The sequence below is a fragment of the Dasypus novemcinctus genome, chromosome 2, assembly GCF_030445035.2.
Source record: "Dasypus novemcinctus isolate mDasNov1 chromosome 2, mDasNov1.1.hap2, whole genome shotgun sequence".
Lineage (NCBI taxonomy): Eukaryota > Metazoa > Chordata > Mammalia > Cingulata > Dasypodidae > Dasypus > Dasypus novemcinctus.
Genome location: NC_080674.1, coordinates 6,998,509 through 7,026,291, shown reverse-complemented (window position 1 = coordinate 7,026,291; position 27,783 = coordinate 6,998,509). Strand labels below are relative to the sequence as shown.

Genomic DNA, 27,783 nt, shown 5'->3' with positions numbered 1-27,783 from the left:
CTAAGTATAATTTTGTGAGAGAGAAAAGTAACTCAAGGGAGACGGACTTGGCCTAGTGGTTAGGGTGTCCGTCTACCACATGGGAGGTCCGCGGTTCAAACCCCGGGCCTCCTTGACCCGTGTGGAGCTGGCCCATGCTCAGTGCTGATGCGCACAAGGAGTGCCCTGCCACGCAGGGGTGTCCCCCGCGTAGGGAGCCCCACGCGCAAGGAGTGTGCCCATAAGGAGAGCCGCCCAGCGCGAAAGAAAGTGCGGCCTGCGCAGGAATGGCGCCGCCCACACTTCCCGTGCGGCTGATGACAATAGAAGCGGGCAAAGAAACAAGACGCAGCAAATAGACACAGAGAACAGACAACCGGGGGAGGGGGGGAAATTAAAGAAATAAATAAATCTTTAAAAAAAAAGAAAAGTAACTCAAGGGAAAACACAATTTATTTAAACAGTAATAAAAACAGACAAAAAATTACTTATGGTGAGATTGAAATTATATTTGGGCTTTTTAATGAACAATTTTCATCCTAGAGCTAAAACATGAGGTTATACTACTCTGCTAAATAAATACAACACATAAAAACAAGATTCAGAAAATCTGTATCCTTAATAGCTAAAGAGCTTCAAGAAGGAAACCCTTTTTCTCCTAGAGGCCTAGTAGTTCTTCTGCTTAGAAAGAAAAACATACGGTCAATCCACAGTCAGACAGTAAGAGTAGGACAGCACTCTGCTCAAAGGTGGTTATATACAGCCACAACACAGGTAGCACTGGCAGAAGAAATGGAGAAAACACTGGATAATCCAGAATGCCGAAACGACAGTCTAGCCTTGAGTCGTTAAAAAAAGTTCTTCATTTTTGCCTCACTTTTCCAATATGGCTTTCTCTACTCTCTTAAACTTTTTCAGTTCAACAATTAGTTCCCAATATTTTAGGTATAACCACATGAGTCTTCCATTTCGGCGTTTGTTGGTATTCCAGACATCACCACAATATGTATCATGCTTAAATATGTCAGTTAAACCAGCTACCATCTCTAGGTCAGCAGCAACTGGGTCAATGGATGCTCGAACCAGTAAGCTCTTCTCTATTTCCAGTCGCTTGCTGCGAGGGAGAATCAGACTGCAGTAGATACTTTGTCTCTCTGTAAGAGCATCTTCAAACTCTTTCAGCAAAAGACTTGCTCTCTTTTGCCAATTTTCTTCCTTTTCCAGGCAGCTCTGGTAGGCACTCCTCAAGGGTTGCAATTGTTTCTTTTCTTGCATTACCTTAGCCCTTTCCTGTTCCAAAAGCTTCTTTTCTTCTACCAACTTGCGCCCCTGAGAGATAAGGGCTTCTCGATAGCTAGTGGTTCTGTTTTGTTCCTTTTCAAGTTCCAAAGACAACTGAGCGACAGCACGGCGATTTTCTGAGATTATGGCATGATACTTGGCTTCAAGATCCCGTTGGAAAGCAGCTGTTCTCTGACGATACGCTTCTTTCTCTTTTTCTATTTCTTTTTGGGACTCCCTAGACCAAATCCAACCTGACATGAATAAAAGGGGAGATGAAAACATGCACATTAAAAAGTCAGAGCTCAAGTTCTGTAATCTTTACTTAAACAAAACACAGAGCAACTAAGGATAGCATTTCAAAAAAAGTTTAAGACCTCAGAGGCACCAAAAGATAACATTTTGTATGAAACTATATGATACAAAAAGTTCTTATCTTATATAAGATAAGAAATATTAAGATATTTCTTATCTTAACCTTAAACTAGTGTCTGCTCAAAAGACAAGAATTGCCAGGTTACTGATGCTTTGGCCAAGGAAGATGCTGCTGGTTTACCCAAATCCTGGTGGCAGCTTCACTCTGGACGAGAAGTTCCACTTATTAGAGCATAGAAAGGAAAGCTGAAGGCCCCCAGACAAGATTCCCACTGCGTAGATGGATATGGCTGATTTGCAAACAACTGAATGCCATTGATGGGACTTCTAGACAAACTTCCAAACTTGCTTATTAGCCTGAAGGAGATTCACGTTTTATGCCTTGGGCTGGATAATAGTGGCAAAATAACAATCATTAAACTTAACCTTAAAATGCTCCATCTCAAGGTAAAGTTCCAACAATAGGTTCAGGGCCAGTAGTTTGCCTTTAACAATGTTTGACATTTCAGGTCAAGGAAAATATAGAAATCTCTGGGTACACTATTATAAAGGACAAGCCACCATTTTGCTACTGATAGTTACAGATTAAGATTGGCTGTAGCCAAAAAGAACTTGAGATTCTTCTGAACCATCTAGATATTAAACCATGCTAATATGTATTTCTTTGCAAAGAAAATGTATCTTAAAAGATGTAATGACATTTGAAAAGTACCTCAAATACCATGTTTAGAAAACATCAAAGATTAACCCTGGCATATTTATCAGATCCAGGCTGTTTGGAAATACCAGTAATTTTTAATTTAAGGAATATATCTTGAGGAAAACTGAACACTGAGAATATAATCTACTTGTGTTTATGGGCTCAGAATAAGCTATTAAAGAATATAGGACTTCAAGTATGGCAGTATGCTATTATTTATATGAAAACTGAATGTTCCCTCAGAAGGGCTCCCTAGAAATAACAGTCTCTTGATAAAGGTCTACATTCAAATGTAATTAGAATGTTTAAAGTTCAAAATTATAAGTCATCTTAATATCCCATTATGATTTCTTTTATTCTTAATGTATTTTATTTTAAAATCACCCATTTAAAAATTTTAGTTTATGGTATAACTTTACAGTGTGAACTGTGCTTATATTGCAAATAACCTTGGATATTTAAAGGGACCATGGGTAATTAATATACATTAAATTTCTCGTATATGTCATTGTGGTGGTTAGAAGCTTATATTTAATCCATTCCTGTGGGTGTGAATCCAATGTAAGTAGGACCTTTTGGTGAAGTTACTTCAGCTAAGGTGTGTATGGCCCAGTCCAGTCAGGATGGGTCTTGATCTTATTACACTAGTTCTTTACAAACAGAAAAAATTTAGACATGAGAAACAGAAGAAGCCACAGGAAGCAAGAAGCTGAAATGGAAACCAGAAGAGAAGGAAGAGACCAGAATACACCACCATGTGCCTAGGAACCAAGGATACCGACAGCCAGCCCCAAAATGCCACAATCCCTGAGAACAAAGCATCACCTTGATTTGGACATTTTCCTGGCCTCAAAACAGTAAGCAAATAAATTCCCATAGTTTAACCTGACCCACTTCATGGTACTTGCTTAAGTAGCCTAAGAAATTAAAACAGATTTTGGTACCAGGAAAGTATGTGATGCTATAACACAAATACCAAAAACATGGAAATGGCTGGAAGAATCATGAGCTGTTTGATAGAAAAGGCCTAGCGTGCTTTTATTTTTATATAAAAATTTTTTTGTGTGTTTACTATGTCCCAGGCACTGGTTTAAGCACTTTACATGTATTAATTTATTTAATGTTTAGGAAAACTCAATGAAATAAATACTATTACTGTCCTCATTTTTCAGATGAGGAAACCGAGACCCAGGTTGTTTAAATAATTTTGTGCATGTCTATCATTCCTATGTTATAATGCCTCTCACACTGGAGGATCCTCGATCATGAATGTGAAATTTAAGGTACATCCATTCTGTACATGAGACAACTACCGTCTCACAAAATGATGTCAAAACATGACGAATTTTAATTCCCTCAGGAAAATAACTGTTAACGTGAAGTCAATTTACCCTAAAGTAGGTAAGTTTGTATTTACATTTTTCTATTTGTTTTCCTAATGCTTAATCATAGAAAAGAATCAGTAAAATGTTAATATTGTTTTACATTCAATTCTATTTTACATGTGAAACTTTTATATAGTTATCATGCCACAGTTAATTGGTTCAAGACCTGTATGTTTTGCATTTAGGATTAAGTTGTGGCTTTGATATCTATCCATTACTCACAATCAAATTATCACAGCATTAATATTCTTAAAAATAGAATTCCCCCATAAAGTTTGAGATGGGCTAAAAGAAGAAGGTGAACTGATAGTTGGTTATTGCTTTATTAAAGCCTAAGAAATTTAACCTGTATCAACTTGCCTTTCCAGTGAATGGGTTTGAGTAAAGACACCATTACCTAATTGAGCCCCTTAAAAGAACATGACAGGTATGTCCAGGAGAGGTAATTCTTTAAAGCCTAGATATCAACAAGGCAATCCACAAAGTAAATAGCTAAGAAGCTTGGCTTACATTGTGAACACATACTGTTTCCTCTTCCCTTGTATTGTTGAGTTTGTTCTTGTGACATGTTCAGCTTTCTGTAAAGAATACCTACTTCGATTTCACTTAATTTACCCTTAAACTTTAACTTGTTGCTTTATGACATTGCTTTATGAATTAAAAGGCCACTTTTAATTCCTCAACTTTAAAAATGAGAGTTACCATCTCTGGCTTTTCAGTGATGTGGAAATTCCAGTGTTTCAATGTGGCCTTCACTAATTGACCTAGAATATGTGTGAATTCCTCCATTCAGAGGCTCCACTGAAACTACATTTCTGAAGATGCACTTGGGGTTGTTTGACATTCACATGTCCATGATCTCCTGACATTAGATGTAAATGTCACTTCCTTCTGAAGACTGGCTGCCAGTGATCCTGGACTCCTCTGTCACATGCACCATCTGCTGGTCTCCCCCTACTCTTCCAGGTTTCTTTGCTTCCAGTTTCTTGCTTTGGTGGTTTTCCCTAGATTGCTTTGAAGAGACTATTGGTGGAAATGTGGATGCTAAAGGTATTTCTCTGATGAGGCCTTAGAAGAAAATGATGCATATGTTATAGGAATGACAAGCTGAGAACTGAACTCCTGGGCACACTGAAACCAGAAATTGATGGTTTGGAAAATTCTTAGTTTCTAGAAAATGAGTTCCCAGAGAATAGTGCTCCATGTGAGGGTTTAACTGAACATGGAATCCGGTTAGCCATTTCAGTGCAAGTCAGGACTGGAAGGTGCAGTTATCCAGGAAGGATTTGTAGAAAGTCCTGTTGTCCGAAGGATAGGACTCCTGTATACTACATGCAAAATCCACAAGTTTTGCCAAGATTTATATGAACAGAATGATTGCCAGCCTGAACTAAAAGGGATAGAGAAGGGACAAATTGAAGGGAAAATCACTTCAAAGGTAGAACCATCGAAGCTGAGTTCTGAACTGAAGACTTCTCATGGCAACAGAGCATGCCACTCGGGTGTGGTAAGCATGAGCCTGTCCCAGCACTTGCAGAGGGTGGGCCTTCTGCCTCATTGTTCAGGAAAAGTGCTGCCACCCAATGCTCAGGGAGGGTGGAGCCCGGGCCCCAGCGATTATGGATATTCTGGCCGCTATCCCAGAGCTCCAAGATGTTGGAGCCTTTGCCCCAGTGTTTGTGGAAAGCTTGCTGACATCCCAATATTTACAGAGGGTGGAATCTTAACCCCAGTGTTCAAGACCATGGCTGCCAGGTAATCATTTGGAGGCGGGTAAATCACTTTACCAGGTCCAGAGGACAAAACATGGCTCCATCCCAGACCTTGAAATCTAATGGAGTATGCCCTGCAGGGTTTTGGAATTGTTTGGGACCGGTGAACCCTGTTTTCCTTCCAGCTTTTCCCCTATGGGAATGGAAATGTTTATCCTACGCTGATCTCTCCATTGTACATAGGAAGCAGATAACTTGTGCTCTATATTTCACAGGTCCACAGATGGAGGGGAACTGTGCCCCAGAACAGACCAATTTTGATGAGACTCTGTACTAAGCCTTGTTTCTGAAATGACTTAACGCTTTTGGGCTATTGTGAATGTATTTTGCATATGGAAAGAATATGTCTTTTGGCAGTCCAGAGGGTGGAGCATGGTGGTTTGAGAAGCTGTATTTACCCTCAAAAACATATTCTTAAATTTAATCCATTCTTGGATTGGTAGGATTAATAGGACCTTTTGATGAGGTTACTTCAGTTAAGGTGTGGTCCAGCAAATCAGGATGAGTCTTAATCCCTCTACTGGAGTCCTTTTTAAGTGTAACGTATTCAGACGTGAAAGAAAGCCATAGGAAGCAAGAAGCCAAAATGCAACCCTGAAGAGAAGGAAGAGACGAGAAGATGCTACCATGTGCTTTGCCATGTGACAGACAAACCAAGAATCACTAGCAGCTGGCCCCAGAATGCCACAGCCTTTGGGGAGAAAGCTCCACCTTGATGATGCCTTGATTTGGACATTTTCCCAACTTCAAAACAGTAAGCAAATAAATTCTCACTGTTTAACCTGACTCATTTCATGGTATTTGCTTTAGCAGCCTAGGAAACTAAAACAGTCATCATCAGTAAAAGATAACATGTAAAACAAAAACAAAAATGATAGTAGGGCAGCCTCAACAGACTTGCAACTCCTATCCTCTGGTTTATTGGACTTATCCCAGCCTCCCAACAGGGAGGTGAAGGTCAACCACCATACCAGGGAGCCAAGAGTGCCTAGAGCTACAAGCAGGAGAATTGCATCCATCATCCATGTGGAATCTAAGCACCCTCTTGATACAAAGGTGGAGTGGACATAGCCATCCCAGGGTCCACAGAATGGAGGAGTGGAATATGGATTGGAGTGGACTTCCTGATGCTCTATTCTGGAATTGTGATTAGTGATGGAAGTAAATGTGGCATTGAGGTGGAGAAAGTGGCCATGATGGCTGCTGGGGGTGGGGAGTGGGAAGAAGAGATGTGATGTGAGGGCATTTTCAGGATTTGGAGCTGTCCTGGGTGGTACTGAGGGGACAGTTAGTGGGCATTGTGTGTCCTCCCATGGCCCACTGGGTGGACTGGGGGAGAGTGTAAATTTAAATGTTGACCATTGACCATGTGGTACAGCAAGTGCTCAGAGAAGTGTTCACCAAGAGCAGTGAGTGTCCCATGATGTTGGAGAAGGTTGTTTTTGTGGGAGGAGTGGGGCGAGGGGGGTGGAGGGGTATATAGGGACCTTATATTTTTTTAATGTAACATTAAAAAATAAATAAAGATTAAAAAAAACGACAGTATGGCAAGGTTGCAAATAGAGTCCCCCTATCAGTCTCTAAAGTTCTTTAAGACATGGTTTGGCCTCTTTTCCCCACTAAAGTCACTGGAAACTCAAAAACACTGGGGTAGGGAAGTGGGGGAACGCTGGACTCATTCCTGACAAGCCGAAGAGCAGCCAGGCTTCTTCATCTGTTGTGTGGAGAAATGCAGTACCCCACGGATCTGGGAATGAGCAGGGGAGTCTAACTTCCCACACAAGCCTTCTGGCTAGCAGAGCCCAGTGCTCAATTCTCCTCTCACGTGGAAGTAGCCAACTCTTTAATGAGTTTGATGTCCTTCAATTAAAAAAACAATGGTTCAGGATATCCACTGCACACTGAATTCATGCCATTGTTCAATAATTAAATTCATGTTGGAATGATACAGTGGTCCTCAACTTTTTCAGCATGTGCAAGCTATAAGCAGCATGGATGGAGTCCCCTGGATATTAGAAGGATTGTTCAGAAAAATTTCAAAGCTCAAGGTCCAAAAGCAACCAAGGGCAACAGTTTAGTTTCAAAGCAATATTTATGCCCAGATCTCAAAATGTAGCCCATCTGCTCTCATGCAATTCTCTCCTACCCTTACTTCCCACTTTCTCTAACCCCCATAAGTCAACATTCCCCTTCTGTGAACCTCTGGGTTCATGGTTCTCTTCCTACTATTTAGTCACTTCTTTATCTGTATTGTCTACACTAGTTCCTTTGCCTCTCCCTAACTACCAATGGTGAGGTGTTGTCCTCATAATTCAGTTCTTTTTTCCCAGATCCCTTGGGAATCTTCTCTAGTCCATGACATCAACTACCACCTCTGAGGGAACAACTCAACTTATTCTAGTATTTCCATATGTCTGAAAGCCATTTCACCTCGATATGCTGTTTGGCATATCAAGTTCTACAAGCATAAAGCCAAACTCAAACTTCTCCAACTAAAAAATAGCTTCCATTTCGGTTAAAAACTCAAAAAACACATATCATCTTTATTTCTTCCCTTGCCTTTGCCAAAGAGCTTGCAGGCAGAGGAGCTGACCAATAAAGTAGAAACTACAATAAAATTTGGCAAGCATTTAAGAGACATACTAGAGTTATATGAGAAGAAAGGGAGGAAGAGCTAATTCAGTTTGGGAGAGGGATGGAGAAAGCTTCATAGAGGTGAATATGAACAGAGTCTGGAAGGTTGAGTAGGAGCTAGGCTGGTACACTGAGTAGGAAAGGTCATTCTAGGTAAAATAAACAGGTGCAGAAAGACCACCACATATTCTGACAGCTATAACTTCCAGGAATCGGAAGTGTCTGGAGCAGAGGGCTTATACCAGGGAGTAGCTAGAGACGACTCTGAAAAGGACATGGAATTCCTCCTTCAGCCATGGGGAGCCATTCAAGAATTGTTTTTTTAAAGAAAAGTAACAGAATAACTGATTTGACATCATTTTGACAGTCGTAACAAGGATTAGAAGTAGAGGTAGAAGGAGTAAGACAGAAAGTAAAGGGATGGAAGATTAGCAACAGGGAGTCACTCCCTGCTATAAATTAGTTGCAATCTAAAATAGTATAACTTATACATGAAACAACTAGAGATTGATGCAAAATGATATATGTAATTAAATGCTAGATTATACAATACAGACTGTAATTACAGGGAAACTTTTGGTTGGTCACAATTCAATCAAGAAAAGCCTCAAGGAAGAGGCAGGATAGGCAGACAGGAAGGGGAAAACATTCCAGGTGAGGAGATTACCAGGGATGTGTATAGAGGAAGATGCAATACAGTAGACTGGAAGTCAGAAAAATCTACAATTCTGGGTCTGATTCTGATATAAGCTTGCCTTCCGACTTTAGGCAGATATGACTTTCCAGAGTCTTAGAAGGTATAAAAAACAGAGTTGGAAAATCTGCCTCCAGAAAGATGGAATAGATTTACTCTTCCCTCTTCCTCCTGCTAAGTACAAGTAAAAATCCTGGACATTAGATATTAAGCAAACATAAGACAATTCATAAGAAGACTGAAAGGTGGAAAGAAGAAGGAAGATCAACTAGGAGACTTAGGACTCAAGGTACTACATAGTGATAAGTTCCCGGAGTTTTCTTTTTGTCTCACATATCCCAGGACTTGGAGCTGAAAAAGCCAGCAACCCAGAAATGCCAATGGGTGCACAAAAACAAAGCCCCAACAAAAACTTGCTCTCTTTAGCCAAAGGTCCAGGAAAAGAATAGCCTAGCAAGACAGAAAACTATCAGACAATAACCACTCTACTCTACCTAAATACTATAGAAAAAAAGTGGCTCTACCCCCACCCATACCAGCAAAGAGTAAGTGGAAAGTGTAGACTTCCACTCTCACAAGACTGTAATGAAGGGGCCCCAATAACTGCAAGATGGTGTCAGAGAAGGTGGCACTCCAAGGAGCGGGGACTTTCTTCTCTACCAGGTGGTAATGAGGTTCTCTCCTACCATGTCAACTGAGACCACAGAGGAAGCCTGGACTTCCACCCCTACCTGGCAGTAATGACAAAATCCTCCCCCTCCTCCCTGGGGTGGTGTCAAGGAGACCTAATGTGGAGTATGAACTTTAACCACTACCCAGCAGTAATGAGGTTGCCACTTCTCTACCTGTGGTGTCAGCAATAACTATTCTCCCAGTCAAGAAGTATCAGTGGAGGTCAGTGAAAGGCCAAAACTTCTATTCCTGCCTAACAGTAATGAGGAGCCCCTGGCCTTTGGATGTCAACAGAGGCTGGAGACCAAGTGGGGAATCTGGACTTCTACCTCGAGCTGGCAGTAACAAGGCAGCACTACCCTTCTTCCCCTGAGGGAGCAGTGTGAAAAAAAAGCCAGTTATGAAAGGTTTAATGTAATGTAATACCCAAAATGCCCAGGTTTCAATCAGAAATCACTCACCATACCAAGAACAAAGAAGACCTGACACTAAATGAAGAAAAGATACCAACATCAAGTTGATAAATATATTAGAATTATATGAGATTTTAAAGCAGTCATCATAGTAAAAAGTCTAAGCAAAGAAATGGAGTTTTAACAAAAATATGGAAAAAATACGAAAAGCAGACGAGGCTCAAGCAGTTGGGCACTTGCCTACCATATGGGAGACCCTGGATTCGGTTCCTGGTAATTCCTAAAGAAGACGAGCAAGACAGCAAGCTGACACAAGATGACACAACAAGATGACACAATGAAGAAACACAATGAGAGATACAACAAGCAGGGAGCGGAGGTGGCTCAAGCAAATGAGCACCTCCCTCTCATGTGGGAGGTCTTAGGTTTGGTTCACGGTGTCTCCTAAAAACTAAGAATAAGCAGAGAGCACACAACAAATAGATGAGCAGACAGCGAGCAGGGGGGAAGAAAAATAAATAAAATAAATCTTTAAAAAAAAAAGAAAATATAAATAAGGCCCTATCTTAGTTTACCAAAAACTGCCAATACAAAGTATCACAAATGTGCTGGCTTTTATAAGGGGGGTTTATTTGGGAGTAAAAGCTTACAGTTCCACGGCCATGAAATGCCCGAATCAGCACAGATGCTTTACCAGAGGTCCTGCCAAGTGCCGAAGCAAGACAGCTGCCAATCTCTACCAAGGCCACTGCCTTCCCCTCCAGAATCAACCATCTCCTGGAGCTCAGCTGTGGGCAACCAGGCATAGGGCTTGTCTCTAGGTTTCCTCTCACAGTCTCTCAGGGTGTCTCTGCCTCTCCGCAGCTACAGGCAATGGAGTCTTCTTTCACATGGCAGGCTCAAAAATAGCAGCTTCTTTTATCTGTGTGCCTGTCTCCCACTGTGTCAAAATGATGCTGTCTTTCTGTGTTTCTGTTTTCAGTTCTCAGCTTATATCAGAAACAACAAGAGACAAAGCTGGCTCATGCCTCACTGATGTAGTTCAATCAAAAGACCTAAAGCAATCTTATCAAGTAATCTAATCAAATGACCCTCAACCAAATATAATGCAATCAAAGGGCCCCACACCCACAAGAATAGATTAGTTAAGAACATAATCTTTTTGGAATTCATAAAAAAAACTTCAAACTGCCATAGAACCAAATGGAAAATTTAGAACTGAAAAATTAACTAAAATAGAAAATCTCAATGGTTGGGCTCAAGAGTAGGATAGAGGGGACAGAGGAAAGAATCGGTGAACTGAAAGATAGAAAAATAAAAATTATACAATCTGAACAACAGAGAAAAAATAGACTAGCGGAAAAAACAGGGACCTATGGGAGTATAACAAAAGATCTAAATTTTGAGTTGTGGGAGTCCCAGAGGAAAATAAGAAAGAGAGTAGGACTGAAAAAAATACCCAAAGAAGTAATAACTGAAAACTTCCCAAATTAGGCAAAAGACATAAATGCATGGATTAAAGAAGCTGAGCAAACCCCTAAAAGGAAAAACCCAAAGAAATTCATACCACAACAAATTATAGGCAAACTGCTAAAAAATAAAGACAAAGGAAGAAATCTTAAAAGTAGCAGAAAAAAAAGAAAAAAAAACATTTATGTGAAAAATAATATTTGAGTAACAACAAATTTCTCATAAGAAACCAAAGAGATCAGAAAAAGTAGCACATTTTTCAAGTGTTAAACGAAAATAATTATCAACCCAGAATCCTATATCCAGCAAAAATATTCTCCAGAATTTAAGAGAAATCAAGACATTCTCACCCCTATGTACAACTGAACAGAGTCTAAGAGACAGATAAGGTAGATACAACCCCAGGTATTGGTTCTTTTGAGGGATAAAGAGACCCACGGGTTCTATGGTCATGGCAGAAGGGGTTCACTGCCATGACAGATAGCCCTTCTTTGGAGTTGGTGTTTCTGCGTGATGGAATTGGACTCAGAGGGGATCTCTTTTCACAAGACTTGCATGCTACTTTATTGGAATTGTAGTCGGTGCTGGGTTTAAGATATATGTAGGGGATTTGAATCTCTGGACTGATAATATGACACCCAGGCCCAGAGCCTCAACAGACTTCAGCTCCTACACTTTGATTTATTGGACTTACTCCACTCAGCTAACATGGAGTTGAAGAAGGTCAACCACCACAACATGGAGCCTAGAGTGTCTACAACTGGAAGTGGGAGGAGTGCATCCAGTACCCATATGGAATCTAAGCCCTCACTTGACATAGATGTGCAATGGACACAACCAATCCAATGTCCACAGAGAAAATGTGGAATGGGTGTGGGAACGGTAGCCATGGTGGCTGCTGGGTGTGGGGAACGGGAGGAAGAGATGAGATGTGGAGGCGTTTTCGGGACGTGGAGTTGTCCTGGATAGTGCTTCACGGACAATTACGGGACACTGTAGATCCCCCCAGGGCCCACTGGATGGAACGTGAGAGAGTCTGGGCTATGATGTGGACCATTGACTATGGGGTGCAGTGATGCTCAGAGATGAACTTACCAGGTGCAATGGATGTGTCATGATGATGGGAGAGAGTGTTGCTGTGGGGGGAGTGGGGGGCGGGGGCGGTGGGGTTGAATGGGACCTCATATTTTTCATAATGTAATTAAAAAAAAAAAAAGACATTCTCAGGTGAGGGAAAACTAAAAAAATGTATTGCCAGCAGAATCACCCAAAAAGAATAGCTAAAAGATGTTCTCTAAACAGAAAGAAGGGGATAAAAGAAGGAATTTGAGGACATCTGGAAGGGAAAAAAGAACTCAGTAAGCAAAAATACGGGTAAATACAAGACTTTCTTTCTCATGAGATTTCTAAGTTATGTCTGATAGTAGAAACTCAAGTTACAACACTGTATCAATAATATATTTTTTAAAATTGGAAGATTCATTAAGACTACAATGGGGTATTACTACACACATTAGAATAGGTATAATAAAAAATAATGGCCCCACCCCAATCAAGATAAAAGAGTGAGAAGCTTTGGGGCTCCATTCCCCTATAGAAGTTTTAAACAATCAGTAAGAACTGGCAGAAAGATCTTTCTCAAAGCTCCAGAAAATAAATGATTTGGTACAGGGAGAGCATCAAATCAAGAAAAGGCTACTGAAAAGTAGCAGGATTTCCTGGTGCCCTGGCTGGCCCCATCCCCACTTCTTACCAGTTCAGAGGAGAGCCTGGATTGTGCTCTCAGTGCAGATCCCTGGTCCTGGCTCCAGAGAGCAGAGTAACCCTTGTGCACATCCTGGGAGCATGGATGTCCGGCCCAATCTGTCTGGTGGTATCCTGAGGGATTCGCTATTCTGTAAATTTCCCTGCTTATAAGAGGTAGCTCACTAAGCTCTCATACAGAATGTAGTGTGAGAGCAATCAGTGGCCACCTGGCGCAAGGGATTACCAGTTGTAAAACATACAGTATGGGAGTGGCTCAAGCAGTTGAGCACGTGCTTCCCACATGGGAGATCCCAGGTTCAGTTCCCAGTGCCTCCTAAAAACAAAACAAAGAACAAACAAATGAAAAAACCAACTTTGGGGAGCCGATGTGGCTCAGTGGTTGAGTGCCGACTTTCCTCATATGAGATTCCAGGTTCAATCCAAGGCTCTGTTAGCTCAAAAGAAAAAAAAAAAAAAAATACAGCATAGTGCCTGGGACCACAAGGAAACTTTCTTAGGGAAGAGAGCACATTGATCATATCTGTGTAAAAGGAGGAATTCCTAGGGCCACATGGGCATATGACAAATGCACAGAAAGGATTAGGGTGACCCCTACAGTTCAGCCTGGAGCTATTCCTAAAAGAGAGTACTTGAACAGGTCAATCTGCAGAAACTGAGAAAGGTGTTTTTTTATTTGTTTGTTAGCTCCTGGCATTCAAGAAAATCTCTGTCATAACACCATTTGGATACAAAGTTAGGGAACAGAAACCTTTGAGCCTAAATTCCAGCCATAATAGATTAAAATATCCAGGTTGCAAAAAAAGATTACAAAAACATACAAAGACACAGGAAGTAATGGTCAGGCAAAGAAGACAAAGCATTAGGAACTAAAGAATAGTACTAAATGTGTCTAAGTGCTAAAGGACGGGGAAATAAAGGAAATCAGGAAAAGGATAAATAAACAAAAAGAAAATATCAGTAGAGAAATGGAAATTATGAAAAGGAAACAAACAGACCTGAAGACTGCAGTAACGTAAACTAAGAATTCCCTAGAGGGCGTTAACAGCAAAATGAGGCTGGCAGAAGAAATAATCAGTCACAATTATTAAGATAAGAAATTGAAATCATCCAGCCTGAAAAGAAGGAAGGAAAAAATGAGAAAAAGTGAAGAGAGCCTGAGGAACGTGTGGGACACCATCAAGCATACTAATATATGCATTGTAGAGGTCCTAGAAGGAGAAGAAAGGGGTAGAAAAACATAGTCAAAAGAGAAATAATGGCTGAAAACTTCCCAAATTTAATGAAAGACATGAATGTATATATCCAAGACATTTAACAAACTCTAAACAGGATAAACCCAAATAGATCCACACCACAGCATATTATAATCAAACAGCTTAAAGAGAAAGATATAGAAAAAATTCTGAAAACTACAAGAGTAGCAACCTGTCACATACAAAGTAGCCTCAATAAGATTAAATGCCAATTTCACATCAGAAACCATGGAGTTAAGAAGGCAGTGGGATGACCTAAAGTGCTGAAAGCAAAAAATTGCCAACCAAGAATTCTATTTCTGGCAAAACTGTCTTTCAAGACTGAGGGTGAGATGATTGTGGGAAGACAGTAGATTAGGAAACTCCAGGAATAGGTCTCCCCACTGAAACAACTATAGAACCAGCAAAATCTATCTGATTTTGCAACTCTGGAGCACTGTGTAACATCCTGAGAAGAGCTGGAGGAAGAAGTTGGTAAGGTACAGTAGATATTGGTGAATTTTTACCCTCCATGCAATGGGGATTGCAGCCTGGGTTCCTAGTGCAGCCTGCTGGTAATAGGGTGAGCTATAAAGACAAAGTCCCCCAAAACCTGGGTATGTGTGGTCTGATTGCTGATCATTGCTTTTGATCAGGTACTTTAGATGGCTTGGGGGGGGGGGTGGCTCTGAGGGTGGCCACTGTTTCAACACCCCTCAGGCTAAATCAACAGAGGACTCTGAAAGAGGCAGTACTTATCCTCCCCATATCAATTTTCTCTTTCCATTCCCTGAATGGGAGCAAAAATATTGTTGAAAAATCATAAATTGACAGCTTTAGCCCTCAGCAACATCAACTACCAAAAAAACCAGCAGCCCCAAATGAGGAGCAAAGATTTCTAGAGCTATAGCAACATAATAGTCAGAATGTCCAGTTGTGAACATAAAATTACAAAACACACAAAGGAACAGAAAAGTATGACCTATTCACAAGAAAAAAAGAATTTGGTAGAAACCATCCCCAAGGAAGCTCATATATTGGAACTATTAGTCAAAGACTTTAAATCAACTGTCTTCATTATGTTCAATGAGCTAAAGGAATCCATATACAAAGAACTACAGGAAATTAGGAAAACATTGTCTGAATAGGGAGATGGAAATTATAAAAAGGAATAAAATGCTCTGAGGATAGTTAGCTGCCATGTTGTGAGCAACCCTATGGTCAAGCACATGTGGCAAGGAACTGAGGACACCTGCCAACAGCCACACAAGTGAGCCTCATAGGAAGCACATACTCCAGTCCCAGGCAAGCCTTCGGATGACTACAGCCATAGTTGGTCATCTTGCAGCCCCATGAGACCATAATCCAGATAAGCTGCTATCAGATTCCTAACCCTCAAAAACTGTAGAGAAACAAACGTTTGTTGTTTTAAGCTGCTAAAACATTGGATTAACACTGCATACCACTGGGGTAACCTTGCATAACATCTTCAACTTCCTTAAAGAACAAATCAGCAACAGATGTAGGAATACCCAGAGGAGAGCTAATTTTAACATTTGCAACTATCTGTCTCAAACTAAAAAGGCTCCGAAGTTGTAGTTACTATTTGGTATGGAATTAGATTCCATTGCACTAAAAAATAATATGATTTATCATGAGTGAAATTAACAGCACTGAATAATGTATGTGATTGTGGTTGAAAGTGGAAGTTTAGGGTTATGTATGTCACTAAAAGGAAAACTAGAGGATGAAACATGGAACGGTATAACACAGTGACCCTGTTGTGGATGATGAAGGTGGTTAATCGTACAAATATAAGAATGTTCTTCCGTGAACTAGAAAAACCAACAATGTAATGTAGGAAAGAACTAATGCTATAACTTTCTATTTAAAAATTGATTTGAAAAATAAAGATCACATAATCCATTTAATAATAAATTTTAAAAAGGAACCAAACAAATTTTGGAGCTTCAAAGTACAGTAATAAAAGTGAAAAAGTCAAATGGATTCAAGAGCAGGTTTGAATAGGCAGAGGAAAGGATCAATGAACTTGAAGACAAGACAACTGAAATTACCCAGTGTGAGGAGCCAAAAGAAAAATTTAAGAAAACTGAACAGAGCCTAAGGGACCTGTGGGACACCCATCAATAGTACCAATGTACACATCACTGGAGTCCTGGAACAAGGGAGAGAAAAAAGGGGCAGAAAAAGATATTTTAAGAAATAATAGCCAAAAACTCTCCACATATGATGAAACCCATGAACGTATATATCCAGGAAGCTCAATGAACTTCAAGCAATATAGACCCTAAGAGTTCTAAAATAAGGCACACTATAGTAAAATTGTCAAAATTCAATGACAGAGGAATTTGAAGGCAGCAAGAGACCCACAATAGATTAACAGTGGACTTCTCATCAGAGATCACAGAAGCCACAGGGATCACAGTGGGATGGTATATTTCAAATCCTTAAAGAAAAAAATGGTCAACCAAGAATTCTATATCCAGCAAAATCATCCTTCAGGATTGAAGGAGAAATTAAGACATTTACAGATAAAAGCTGAAAGAGTTCATTACCAAAAACAGGTCCAGGAAATGCTCAAGGAGTCCTCAGGCTGAAACTTAAGGGCACTAGCACTAGACAGTACTTCAAAGTCATAAAAAAAAAAAAAAAAGAATATTAAGATGTACTTAATAACTAAGAAAATAACTAAGATATTGCAAAAAGTAAGGAAGAAGGCAATCTAAATAATATACTATAAAAAAGTAACTGAATATAAGAGGCAGTAATGGAGTTTTAGATTTTACCCAAAAGCACAAGCAACAAAATAAAAAAATCTATAAAATGGCCTACATCGAAAATAAAAACTTTTGTGCATTGGACATTATCAAAAAAGTGAAAAGACAACCTACAGAATGGGAGAAAATATTTGGAAATCATCTACTTGATAAGGATCAATATGCAGAATATATAACTCAACAATGAAAAAGTAAAGAACCCAATTAAAAATGGGTTTTCATACAAAAACCTACATGAGTGTTTATGATAGTTCTATTCATAATAACCCCAAACTGGAAACAATCTAGTTATTTTTCAATCGTTGAATAATTCCACAAACAGTGCATGGAATACTACTTAGCAATAAATAAGAACAATGTACTAACACATGGAACAACCTGGATGAACCTCCAGAGAATTATGCTGAGGTGGAAAAAATGAATTATCCTAAGGAAAAGTAGTTTGTAATTCTACATATGTAACATTCTTGAAACAAAACTAGAGAAATGGAGAACAGATTAATGGTTGCCAGGGGTTAAGGAGGGATTAGGATGGGAGGGACGTCAGTGTAGCTATAACAGAGGACAAGGTTGATCCTTGTGGTGACGGAAATGTTCAGTATCTTGAATGTATCAATATCCTGGTTGTGATAATGTACTATAGTTTTGCAAGATGTTATTATTGGGGGAAACAGGGTAAAAGGTACATGGGATCTCTCTGTCTTATTTCTCATAATTGCATATGAATCTACAATTATCTCAAAACAAGTTTAATTTAAAAAAAAAATTGGACTAAATGAACTCTACTAGTCTTCTCCAGTTCTAAAATTATTTTTTTCTAGGTCAGGAAAGAAAAGAAGAAGGGAGGAAATGCAAGAGAGATAAAGAAAAGGAGAAAGCACAGAGAGACAGATGGGGAAGGGAGAAAATTAGGGAAAACAGGGTAATTGAATAGGTATGAAAGAGAGAGAGAAACCTGAGAAAAGGCTGAACATTCTCCCAATGCATCAAGGCTTCAGCCTGGATGTCTTCAGCCATCCACTCTTCTTTCAAGCATTTCTTCAGGGGAGATTCCCCAGGCAAGAATTTCTGCCAGGGATTGCCCTTTCAGGCAGATATAATTATACTGATCTCTACATTATGTTAGAAAGTACATAATCCATCATAAAGTGTAACAAATATATAATACTAACACACGGTGTTAATAACAGGGCAGTTTGTGGGAAAAATACACCAAATTTAAGATATGGACTATAGTTAACAATAATATTTTGGAAATGTTCTCTCATCATGTGCAACAGATGTTCCAAAGCAATGCAAGGTGCTTGGGGCGATGTATGGGAATTCTATATGGTATGCATGACTGCTTTGTAAACTCACAACTTCTCTAAAAAACAGAAGGTTAAAAAAAAAAAAAGGAATGAGTCAGAGCGTCAGATACTGCAGAGGAATAAAATAAGAATTCTAAATTTTAAAAAATTTAAATAATCCAGCATTTTAAATATCAGAATAAAACTAGCTTCTCTCATTAAAAAACCAGTCAATAATTTTACCACATATTCATTTATCTGCCTTTAGACTAGGCTTGGGGGCTGGTTAACACCATATGCTGCAGTTTAACTTTTCAATCACCTAATAATACATTTTTAGAGAATCCTTATAAGAATGCAGAGTTATCTGTGATCACATTACATAAGCAAAATAAGAAGAAAAAGTAAAATATTTCTCAACCAATCTTAGAAGCAGAAAACATCATTGTAAAAGTCCAAGAAGGAAAACAAGAATTTAGGAAATAAAGGTTATAATGAAAGGTCACAAAGGCCAGATGAGACCCTGAAAATCAAAACGGAAAATGAACATTACTACAGGGCCTCCGGAAGCCTCAATACTAATTAGTTATTACATTATTAAGTATAATTTTAAGCCTTTCAATTCATTCACCAAGTCAGAACTTTATTACCCTAGCCATAGGCAACAGACAGCCTTTCCAAGTGTGAAGTAATATTTTGTAAAATTGCAAGCTAGTGAGCTTTTAAATAGAAATGGCCTTAAGGCTGGATCTGGACCTGCCTGTCTTTCATCAAGAAGCAGAAGTAATGAGTAACAAAATACCTTGTCTCTACTTTCTCCGTGTTAAATCTGTTGGCCTAGGAAATCCTGGCATGCATAAAAAGCATCACTACAAATAAAGGACAGTTTTTGCTTTTCTTCCATTCAATTATTTGCTTATTCATATTCTTAAGTGCCAACTAAGAACTTGAGATGTGAAAAAATACCAACACCTGAAAACCACGGTATTTATCATGTAGTGGGAGGGATAAGCTAATAGCTGGAATAATTATAAGACTGTATGCAGCTACTAAGTTTTCAAAAGTAGTACAAAGTCAATTCAAAGTAGAGAGAATTTCTGGCTAGGGTACAGAAGTTTCATGAGACTGTCTCCCAAATATTGATTTCCTAAACATTGACAGACATCTAAAACTGGTTTTCATTTATGTCTATTTTATTCTTCCCCATTAGTCCTTCTGAGGGCAACTGAAACAAGAGAAACATCTTCAGAACTGTGAAGCCTTGAAAAGGAGCTAACATTTATTAAAACTGATTTTAAAAAACCCAAAAAAACTGATTCCACGCCAAATGCTTAAATATTCATCTTATTTAAACCACATAATGCTTTGAGGTAAGTATGATTATCCACCTTCACAGATGGAGAAACTGAGACTCAGAAGTCTTAAGTCATTTGCCCAGCATTCACTGTGTAGGAGAAAACTATGATGTCCACTTGTATCCATAAGATTCCAAAGCTGTCTTTAGGCTCCCACACCTTGCTGTCTCCAATATGAGTGCTCTACATTTTCAGCCCAGAAAAGGCAATTGTTTTTAAAGCCATGACTTACGAAAAGCAGCCAGTCCCAGCATTGGAACCAACAGGGCATAATTCCATCTGCTTCCATCACTCCCATCAGCCCTGGAATTAGGCCGGATATTCCAATTTGGGGGGTCATTTAAGTTATTCATGGAGATATACCTTGAAGTAAATGATAGAATAAAAATATATCTGTCATTCATTTCATATTATTTACTTAGATCATATGAATTCTTCTAGTTTTTTTTTCCCTAAAAATCTTTTTGAGTTTTACCTATATGCACCACAGCACTGAGCCCTATGGGATTTAAAAAAAAAAAAAAAAAGACCTTAGATGAAAGCAACTCACACAATCTAGTGGGGGAAAGGGAGGAGGGAAACATATCCCAAATAACCAAAATACAGACAGAATGAGGTCAATTTTATAGTGTAAATGTATTTGAAATATGGTCAGTACAAATACATATATAATCAACTCAATAAAAGTGGGGTCTCACCATATGTACTGTTGCACATGACCTAAGTTTTGAAGGATGAGCAATCATTTCAAAACGCAGGAAAAGGATCTTCTAAGCAGAAAGAATGGTATGAAAAACAGAAAAGTTTGAAAACACTGTGCTTCTCTAAGAATTGGTGAACAGCATCACGACACTGAGGCACAGAGTGTGGGAAAGGTGGGGACACTGCTAGGTTTTTGTTCCTTCTTATGTTAGTGATAAAACCAAGATTGTAGATGTCTCTGCTTAAGGCTCGTGGAGACCCTCTAAAACCAGGCTGGGGTTTAATGTCAATATGAATTTACTAATTTATTAAATATCTATACTAGAATTGAGCCTTTTCACAAAGTAATCATGAGAGCTTTGGCTTGTTTCTTTGTGACTGCCAAAAGTAACACACACTAACTACAAAAAAATTAATCAAAGGGTACATAAGAAAAAGAGAACTTAGCTCGATCACTGAAAAATTTTAATGGGTTTTTCAATAAATACTACTTAATACCTAAAGATATAAAATTATGATAGGCCACAAATATCAAAAAACACGTGGCTCAGAACTTAATACTAAGGAACTTGTAGTAACCACAGAATAACAAAATTAGATATCTGAAAGTACTAAAATAAACTTTCAAGAAAACGTCTACGAAATATCATATAGTCCCTTAAAGTTCATTTTTGGGTCATATAGCCTAAGGAAATAATAGTAAATAAAAATAAAACTTTATGTACAAAAATATCCTTTACAGTGTTCTTTATAATAGCAAAAATTTGGAAACAACTTAAATGTCAATAAAATGGGAATGGACTGTTGAAAACATACTCTAATTCAAAATCATGTTCATGAAGATTGCACACAAGAATAAAATTTCAGTACTCAACGTTAGGTGAAAAAGCAGGACACACCATTACATTATTACATTACTTATGTTTATTTGTTTACTTTCCATGCCGGTTTTTTCCACAAAGGATTTCAGATATCTTACAAAAATATTACGACAGGAAAAGCTGAAAAAGGTAAAAATCAGGGCGAAATTAGTGGAAAAAAACCCATAAGCCAAAGGTTCCACACCGCTTTCAAAGCTGGACCAAAAAAAAAAAAAAAAAAATTGGCTCTGAACTTCCCAGCACCCAAAGCAAAAAGAAGTGCTGACGGAACGCGCGCCGGACCCCCGCCGAGCCCGCCCCGGGAGGCCCAGCGTCCTGCTCTGACAGCACCGTGCCGGCCGGGCCCGTGCGATGTGCCCGTCACCGGAGGACAGAGCTTTAAAAACATCGATGCCCGGATCTCAGCCCTGAGCACGACTCAGCTGACCCCGGCCACCGAGCGCCCCGACATACCTCCCGGCCGGGGTCGCCGGGCCCTCTCCCGGCAGAGCCTCAGCGCTGGAAACCTCAGGCCGCCGCGTCCCCTCAGCGTCCAGATACTGTCCTCCCGCCGGCTCTGCGCAGGCGCGGCCCCGCCCCTCAGCCCCAGAGCGGCCTGGTACTCAGGCGCAGTGCCCTCGCTACCACGCCCACGTCCCGGGAGCGTCCTATACGCAGGCGCGGCCCCCTCCCGCGTCTCCTCCCCGCGGCTGGGCCTGGTGCGCAGGCGCCGTGGGGCGCGGAGGCTGGCCAGCTTGCGCTGTAGCGGGCAGACATGTCGGGGGCCCGAGTGGTGTCGCGGCTGTTGCGTGCCCGGCTCCTGGCGCTGACCAGAGCGGTGAGCGGCGCCGCGGGGCGGGTGGACATGCAGGGGCCGAGGCGGCCACAGTCCCTTGTGGAACAGAGCTCGGTCCCCGTGCCCCCCCGTCCCCGGGTCGGGACGCGGCGGCGAAGGGTCTGGGGACGCGGAGCGGAACCCGCGGGGTTGACCGGAGGCTGCCGGAGCCCGGTGCTGACCCCGGTGAAGGTCACCGCCCAGCGGGACCCCGCTCCCCCGCGAGGTCTAGGCCTGGAGCCGGGAGGGCCCGCGCGCCAAGGTCGCCCCCAGGCTCGGTTCCGGGTGGCGCCCTAGGGGGAGACGTTGGCCCAAGGTCACACGGGCAGGTAGCGGCCTTGTGCGTCCAGGCCACCACCCAAAACCGCCCTTAGACCTCAGGCGGAGGCGGGCCCGCGAGCGGAGGCGCGGCGCTCGGCTGACTGTTCCTCGCGGCTCATCCGGTTAACCTGCAGCCTCGGGGGAGGTTCGCCTGCCGGTCGCCGGGCCTGTCCTTTCCGGGCACGGTGGGGTGAGCACATCAAGCCTCCGGCCTGGGTTCGCGAGTCTCTTCCATGTGTTCTGTGTCATTACAGCTGTTGGGAAAACGGAGCAGTCTTTCGAGAAAGGACAAATCTGTGTATATAGTATTCACGTACCACTGAGACCTTACAGCTTAAGGGCCTCTATTTTGGGTTTTATGCTGGCGTGTGTGCACGATTAGAAAAAAAAAAAAAGACCGAAAATTTCTGCATACTGGTTGCAAAATCACGTTTGGGGAGGACACGGAGAAGTTTGATTTTCTGTACGTGTCCTCGAGGAGATGAAGATGTTCCTCCTGGTACCTCCCTCGGGCTAGTGGAGAATGATGGTACTTGACTTGGTACTTGATTAGGTCTGAATGTATTCTTTACAATTATATCTTCAAAATTAACTTTTAGGATTTTAAGCAACTAAATTGAAAGGTTTTGTTATTTGGTTAAATAAAATTGCCACCCACCTACTTAGTAATTAATTAGAAAGCTGAAGTCCCAATAGGAACCAAGGCATTCAACAATATTGGCTTGAATTATGCCAATAGTATGCCTCTTTTTTGAAATTTGGGTATTAAAGCACATGTTAAATGTGAGAAGGATGACTGAGGTAGCCATCCAGTCAACAGCAGGAAGTGCTTTAAATGCTCGGATGAGATGCTGTGGTTGGTACCCCCTGTGCAAAGACCATCCTCTCTCCCCAAGCCTGAGTTGTGAGATGAGCTCCTAGGAGTCCATGAGCACTAAGCTAAGTTCCTCTGATACGCCCTGTGCACGTTTTAGGGCAGGGCTTCTTTGCCAGGGGAAGGATTTCAGGGGATCTGTGGGCTTGAATTGAAAATTCCAGAAAACATTCTCGTGGGGATGTGTTGGTGTGGGTGTGATATATTCATTAAATAACAATATAGTGAGGGCTTAGTGTGATTTTTATTTTGATGTAGCATGTTCTGAGTGCCTTGAATAACTACCTACAAATAGGTTGGTAAGGATGATGGAAATTGTTTTATGATGCAGTACGAAAGCTCAAATTTCTAAATGTTTGCCGAAAATGACCGTTGGAACAGACGTTAGGTTATCAGGTATTAAAATTATGGAAAATTTGTAAAGTGTAAATTTGAATAATCCTAAAATTTAATTTAAAGACGTGCTGATGTTGAGTGTCATAAAACTATCTGCTGCTACATTCTGAGAAGGGGTCCATACCTGACTGGCAGAGGGGTCTGGGGAACAAAAAAGGTTAAGAACTCCTGTTTTAAGGGAAAAATTCTTAACTGGAGATTATTGGAGAAGAGTTATTATATGCTGTGTCCTCGGCCTACACATGCTGTTAGAGTACATGAGCAGTAAACTAAGTTCCTGATAGGTCCTGTGCACATTTTAGGGGAATGATACAGTCTTAACTGGAGGTGATTGGAGAAGAGCTGCCTTATGCTGTGTTCTCATCCCAGACTGGTGCTCACCCATTCACTCTCCAGACTAAGACCCTCCCTACCTTAGGGACTCCCTCCATACCTGTCCCCACCCCCCACCCCCCACCCCCAACCCTTCGTGGATTTATTAATGAAAGCACCATTGTCCTTTATCCAGGCTGGAGGAGAAAATTGGAGTTCTGAGCTTCTAGCTAAAAGTGGGATTCTGGTTCCAAGCACAGTAACAGGTTAAAGTGAATAAACCTTTTGCGGTGTCTTCTTTGGAAGTGGCCCTTTTCTGTCTTGTAAAAACCTGAGTTGAATTAGCTATTACCTGCCAGCATTTGGCTTAATGGCATTATCTCCTTAACTCCTTAGAACTGTCGGGTGGGCTAGGTAGGTGTAAGAGATGGCAAGACAGAAGTGGCAAAACTGAACTGTAAGTTAGGCCTCCCTAAAGATGGTCTTGGGTTTAAAGAGTGTTTATCTTGATGAAGATAGCTTTTCTTTGGGAAATTAATTCCCTTCCCAAGTAATAAATCAGAGTTTAAGGTTGGTTCTTTTTCCTGAAGAATCAAAGAATTTATAAGGAATAAGAGAAAAAACAAATCAGAACAGGAAAAGAAAAGAAATTTATTACAGCCAACTCAGAAATTTCCATGTTAAGTATATAATAAAGATAATTTAGATAATTGAAGTCCACAGAATTTTTTAAAATCTCATTTAGGTCAATTCTTTGGTGTTTCCAAGTCAGTGCATGTGTACAGCTGCTTTCAAGTTTCAAAATATCAAACTTACTTTGTTTTTATTTTGCTTTTTTTCATTGCCAAAGGCACTGATGCAATTTGTAAAGGTTCTGAGGTAGCTCAGTAGTGATGAAAAGTAAAGCCCAGAGACCTTAAATAGTTGTTAAATAATTACTTTAGGTGGTAAGGGTTTTGAAATCCTATAACATGAGTGTCCAAGATATTGTCCTAGTATAGACAAGTCCATATCTTTTAGTGAGTTCTGAATATATTTTAATGGCCCATATTTAGCCCATTACAGTAATCTTTTGTTTTGCTTCTTGTGGTTATAATGGCAGTATTATTCAGTTCTACATGTGTGATGTTTTTCTAGTTCTGTTAAAAATTTTTAAATGACATTTGAGAAATTATGTGTAGTTTTAATATATAACCTGGATATTAATCTTAGTTCAGACCCTCTCAGATTTTTCTTAAGGTACTTTAGGACCTGGTATTAAGAGTCTAGACCCCACATGCCCTGTGCAGATTCGGCCCCTTGGCCTTGTGAGATTCGGTCTGTATGAAAACCAGTCACATCTCATTGGAGCTAGGGCTCAGGGCAGTACTCGGTAACTGTGCAAGCTATATTTTAGACATCCTTATTTTAAAAATAACATACTTTTTTAGTTATAGAAAAATCAACGAGTACCAGTCTTACAAATGAAAAGGTGCAGACCCTATCCCCAACATGCTCCCCAGTGGGAGCAGTTCTGAATTGTTTCATGGTGTCGGCACTGGTATTACCCTCCATATCCCTAGCTGATAAGCAGATGATTCCTAGCAGTTTTAGATATGACTTCTGGCTGACAGGTGAGGACTTGTTCACCTGAATCATCCTACTTCCCCTTTCTCTGGCCTCCCAATAGTTACGTAATTATTTTTTGTCTTGTATCGGTTCCTTTTGCCTTTTTAAATATTGTACTTACAAATTAATTTCCTCCCCCCGCCCCAGTTGTCTCCTTTGTTTGTTTGTTTGCTTGTTGTTTTGCTCATTTTCTTTAGAGGCACCAGAAACTGAATCCAGGACCTCCCATTTAGGAGGCGGGCACTCAACTGCTTGAGCCACATCCGCACCCACAAATTAATTTCTTGTTCGTGACTTAGGCATTTTATTAGACAAGGTTTCCCATTTTGCTAAATGAGGATATTAGCATCTCTGCCCTTTTTACTTTTCCTCCAACTTCAGTCATCTCTACTTTTATGCTATTGTGGTTACTAATGTTTATGACCACTTTAAAAATTATACTAAGGTAGAAAATCTTTGTTCTTTTTTAGTCCTGTTCTGAAAAAACCATTGAATTGGCTTATGTCAATAAAAATGAAGTTCAGGTTTTAGAATTTAAAATTCTAAGAGACTACTTTGTAATTGGAGCTGTTAAACTAAGCAGAATCACTCGGTCTCAGAGTTAGAAGGAGCCCATCTGTGGCATTCCTCACGGGCAGTCAAATGGCCCAGCACCCCCAGCCCAACCTGAGAGTTTTACCTTCTAAGGAAAATTGCTCCATTTAGAGATCATTTCCTGTTTTGCCAAAATCCTCCTCCCTATAATACCCACTTGTTCTTTCCTAGCAGTTTGCTCCACAAAATAATGTCTCTTGCCAGTTGTAGAATACTTGAAGGCATCTCTCCTATCCCCTCCACCATTGCTGAACTCTTTACTTCCTAGAACTATATATTTCTAAGAGTCTTCCCTTGATCAGTGGTCTTCCAAAAACGGAGAAAATTATCCCATAGTGACTGACCAGTGCTTTGCATGTGCCAAATGTTGACTCATCTTACTCTGGACTGTGATTTCATTAATACCAAGTTTTCTTGAGTAAATGTTTATTTTTAAAATTTTTTTATTTTGTACTTATAATAATTGAAATATAAACAATTAAAAACTAAAAAGAAAATACAGTTGAATTAAAACATACATTTCTCAATTAAATGTCCTGGATACATATACTTTTTTTTTAAATCATACAATATGTTACACAATGTATTTGGTCCATAGTAACGCAGTCATACAGTATTTGTCCTTTTGTGTCTGACTTGCATTGTTCAACATAATGTCCTCCAGGTTCATCCATGTTATCATATGGTTTACAACTTCATTTCTTCTTACAGCTGTATAATATCCATCATGTGAATATACCAGTTTGCTTATCCATTCATCTGTTGATGGACACCTGGGTTGTTTCCAGCTTTTGGCAGTTGTGAATAATGCACTATGAAAATCTATGTGCAGATGTCTGTTTGTGTCACTGCTCTTAGTTCTTTTGGATATATACCCAATAGTGGTATTGTACGATCATGTGGCAAGTCTATATTCAACTTCTTTAGAAACTGCCAAACAGTCCTTCACAGTGGCTGTACCATTCTACATTCCCACCAACAGTAAATAAGTGTTCCTATCTCTCCACAGCCTCTCCAATTCTTGTAGTTCTGTCTTTTTAACAGTGGCCATTCTGATAGGTATGAAATGATATGTCATTATAGTTTTGCATGTCCCTATTCATTAGTGATTTTTTTTTTAAAGATTTATTTATTTTATTTAATTTCCCCCCTCCCCTGGTTGTCTGTTCTTGGTGTCTATTTGCTGCGTCTTGTTTCTTTGTCCGCTTCTGTTGTCGTCAGCGGCACGGGAAGTGTGGGCGGCGCCATTCCTGGGCAGGCTGCTCTTTCTTTTCACGCTGGGCGGCTTTCCTCACGGGCGCACTCCTTGCGCGTGGGGCTCCCCCACGCGGGGGACACCCTTGTGTGGCACGGCACTCCTTCGCGCATCAGCACTGCGCATGGCCAGCTCCACACGGGTCAAGGAGGTCCGGGGTTTGAACCGCGGACCTCCCATATGGTAGACGGACGCCCTAACCACTGGGCC

General features: G+C 40.5%; 2 protein-coding genes across 3 annotated transcripts in view; one reads left to right on the top strand and one right to left on the bottom strand.

The window, feature by feature from the left end:
- Positions 1-414: 414 nt before the first annotated feature.
- Positions 415-21,980, bottom strand: CCDC127 (coiled-coil domain containing 127). The gene is made up of 3 exons (XM_058306689.2): positions 21,853-21,980; positions 20,049-20,179; positions 415-1,514 (listed from the first exon to the last, which is right to left on the bottom strand). The coding sequence occupies exons 2-3, from the start codon at positions 20,167-20,169 to the stop codon at positions 853-855; spliced, it is 783 nt and encodes a 260-aa protein (XP_058162672.1). The 5' UTR covers positions 20,170-20,179; positions 21,853-21,980; the 3' UTR covers positions 415-852.
- Positions 21,981-22,030: 50 nt separating this feature from the next.
- SDHA (succinate dehydrogenase complex flavoprotein subunit A) overlaps positions 22,031-27,783 on the top strand; it is a 35,635-nt gene continuing 29,882 nt past the window's right edge. The window contains exon 1 of one of the 2 annotated variants that reach the window (XM_058306629.2): positions 22,031-22,216. In XM_058306629.2, coding sequence (XP_058162612.1) covers positions 22,154-22,216 — 63 coding nt within the window. In that variant the 5' untranslated portion in view covers positions 22,031-22,153. The remainder of the gene's footprint in view (positions 22,217-27,783) is intronic. The other variant, XM_058306634.1, reaches the window with a different exon arrangement.

Coding starts and splice junctions, on each gene's coding strand:
- CCDC127 (XM_058306689.2), bottom strand. CDS start 20,169: ATGAATAACTTAAATGACCCCCCAAATTGGAATATCCGGCCTAATTCC. Junction 1,515..20,048: donor GCTGGGACTGGCTGCTTTTC/GTAAGTCATGGC, acceptor TATTCATGTCAG/GTTGGATTTGGTCTAGGGAG.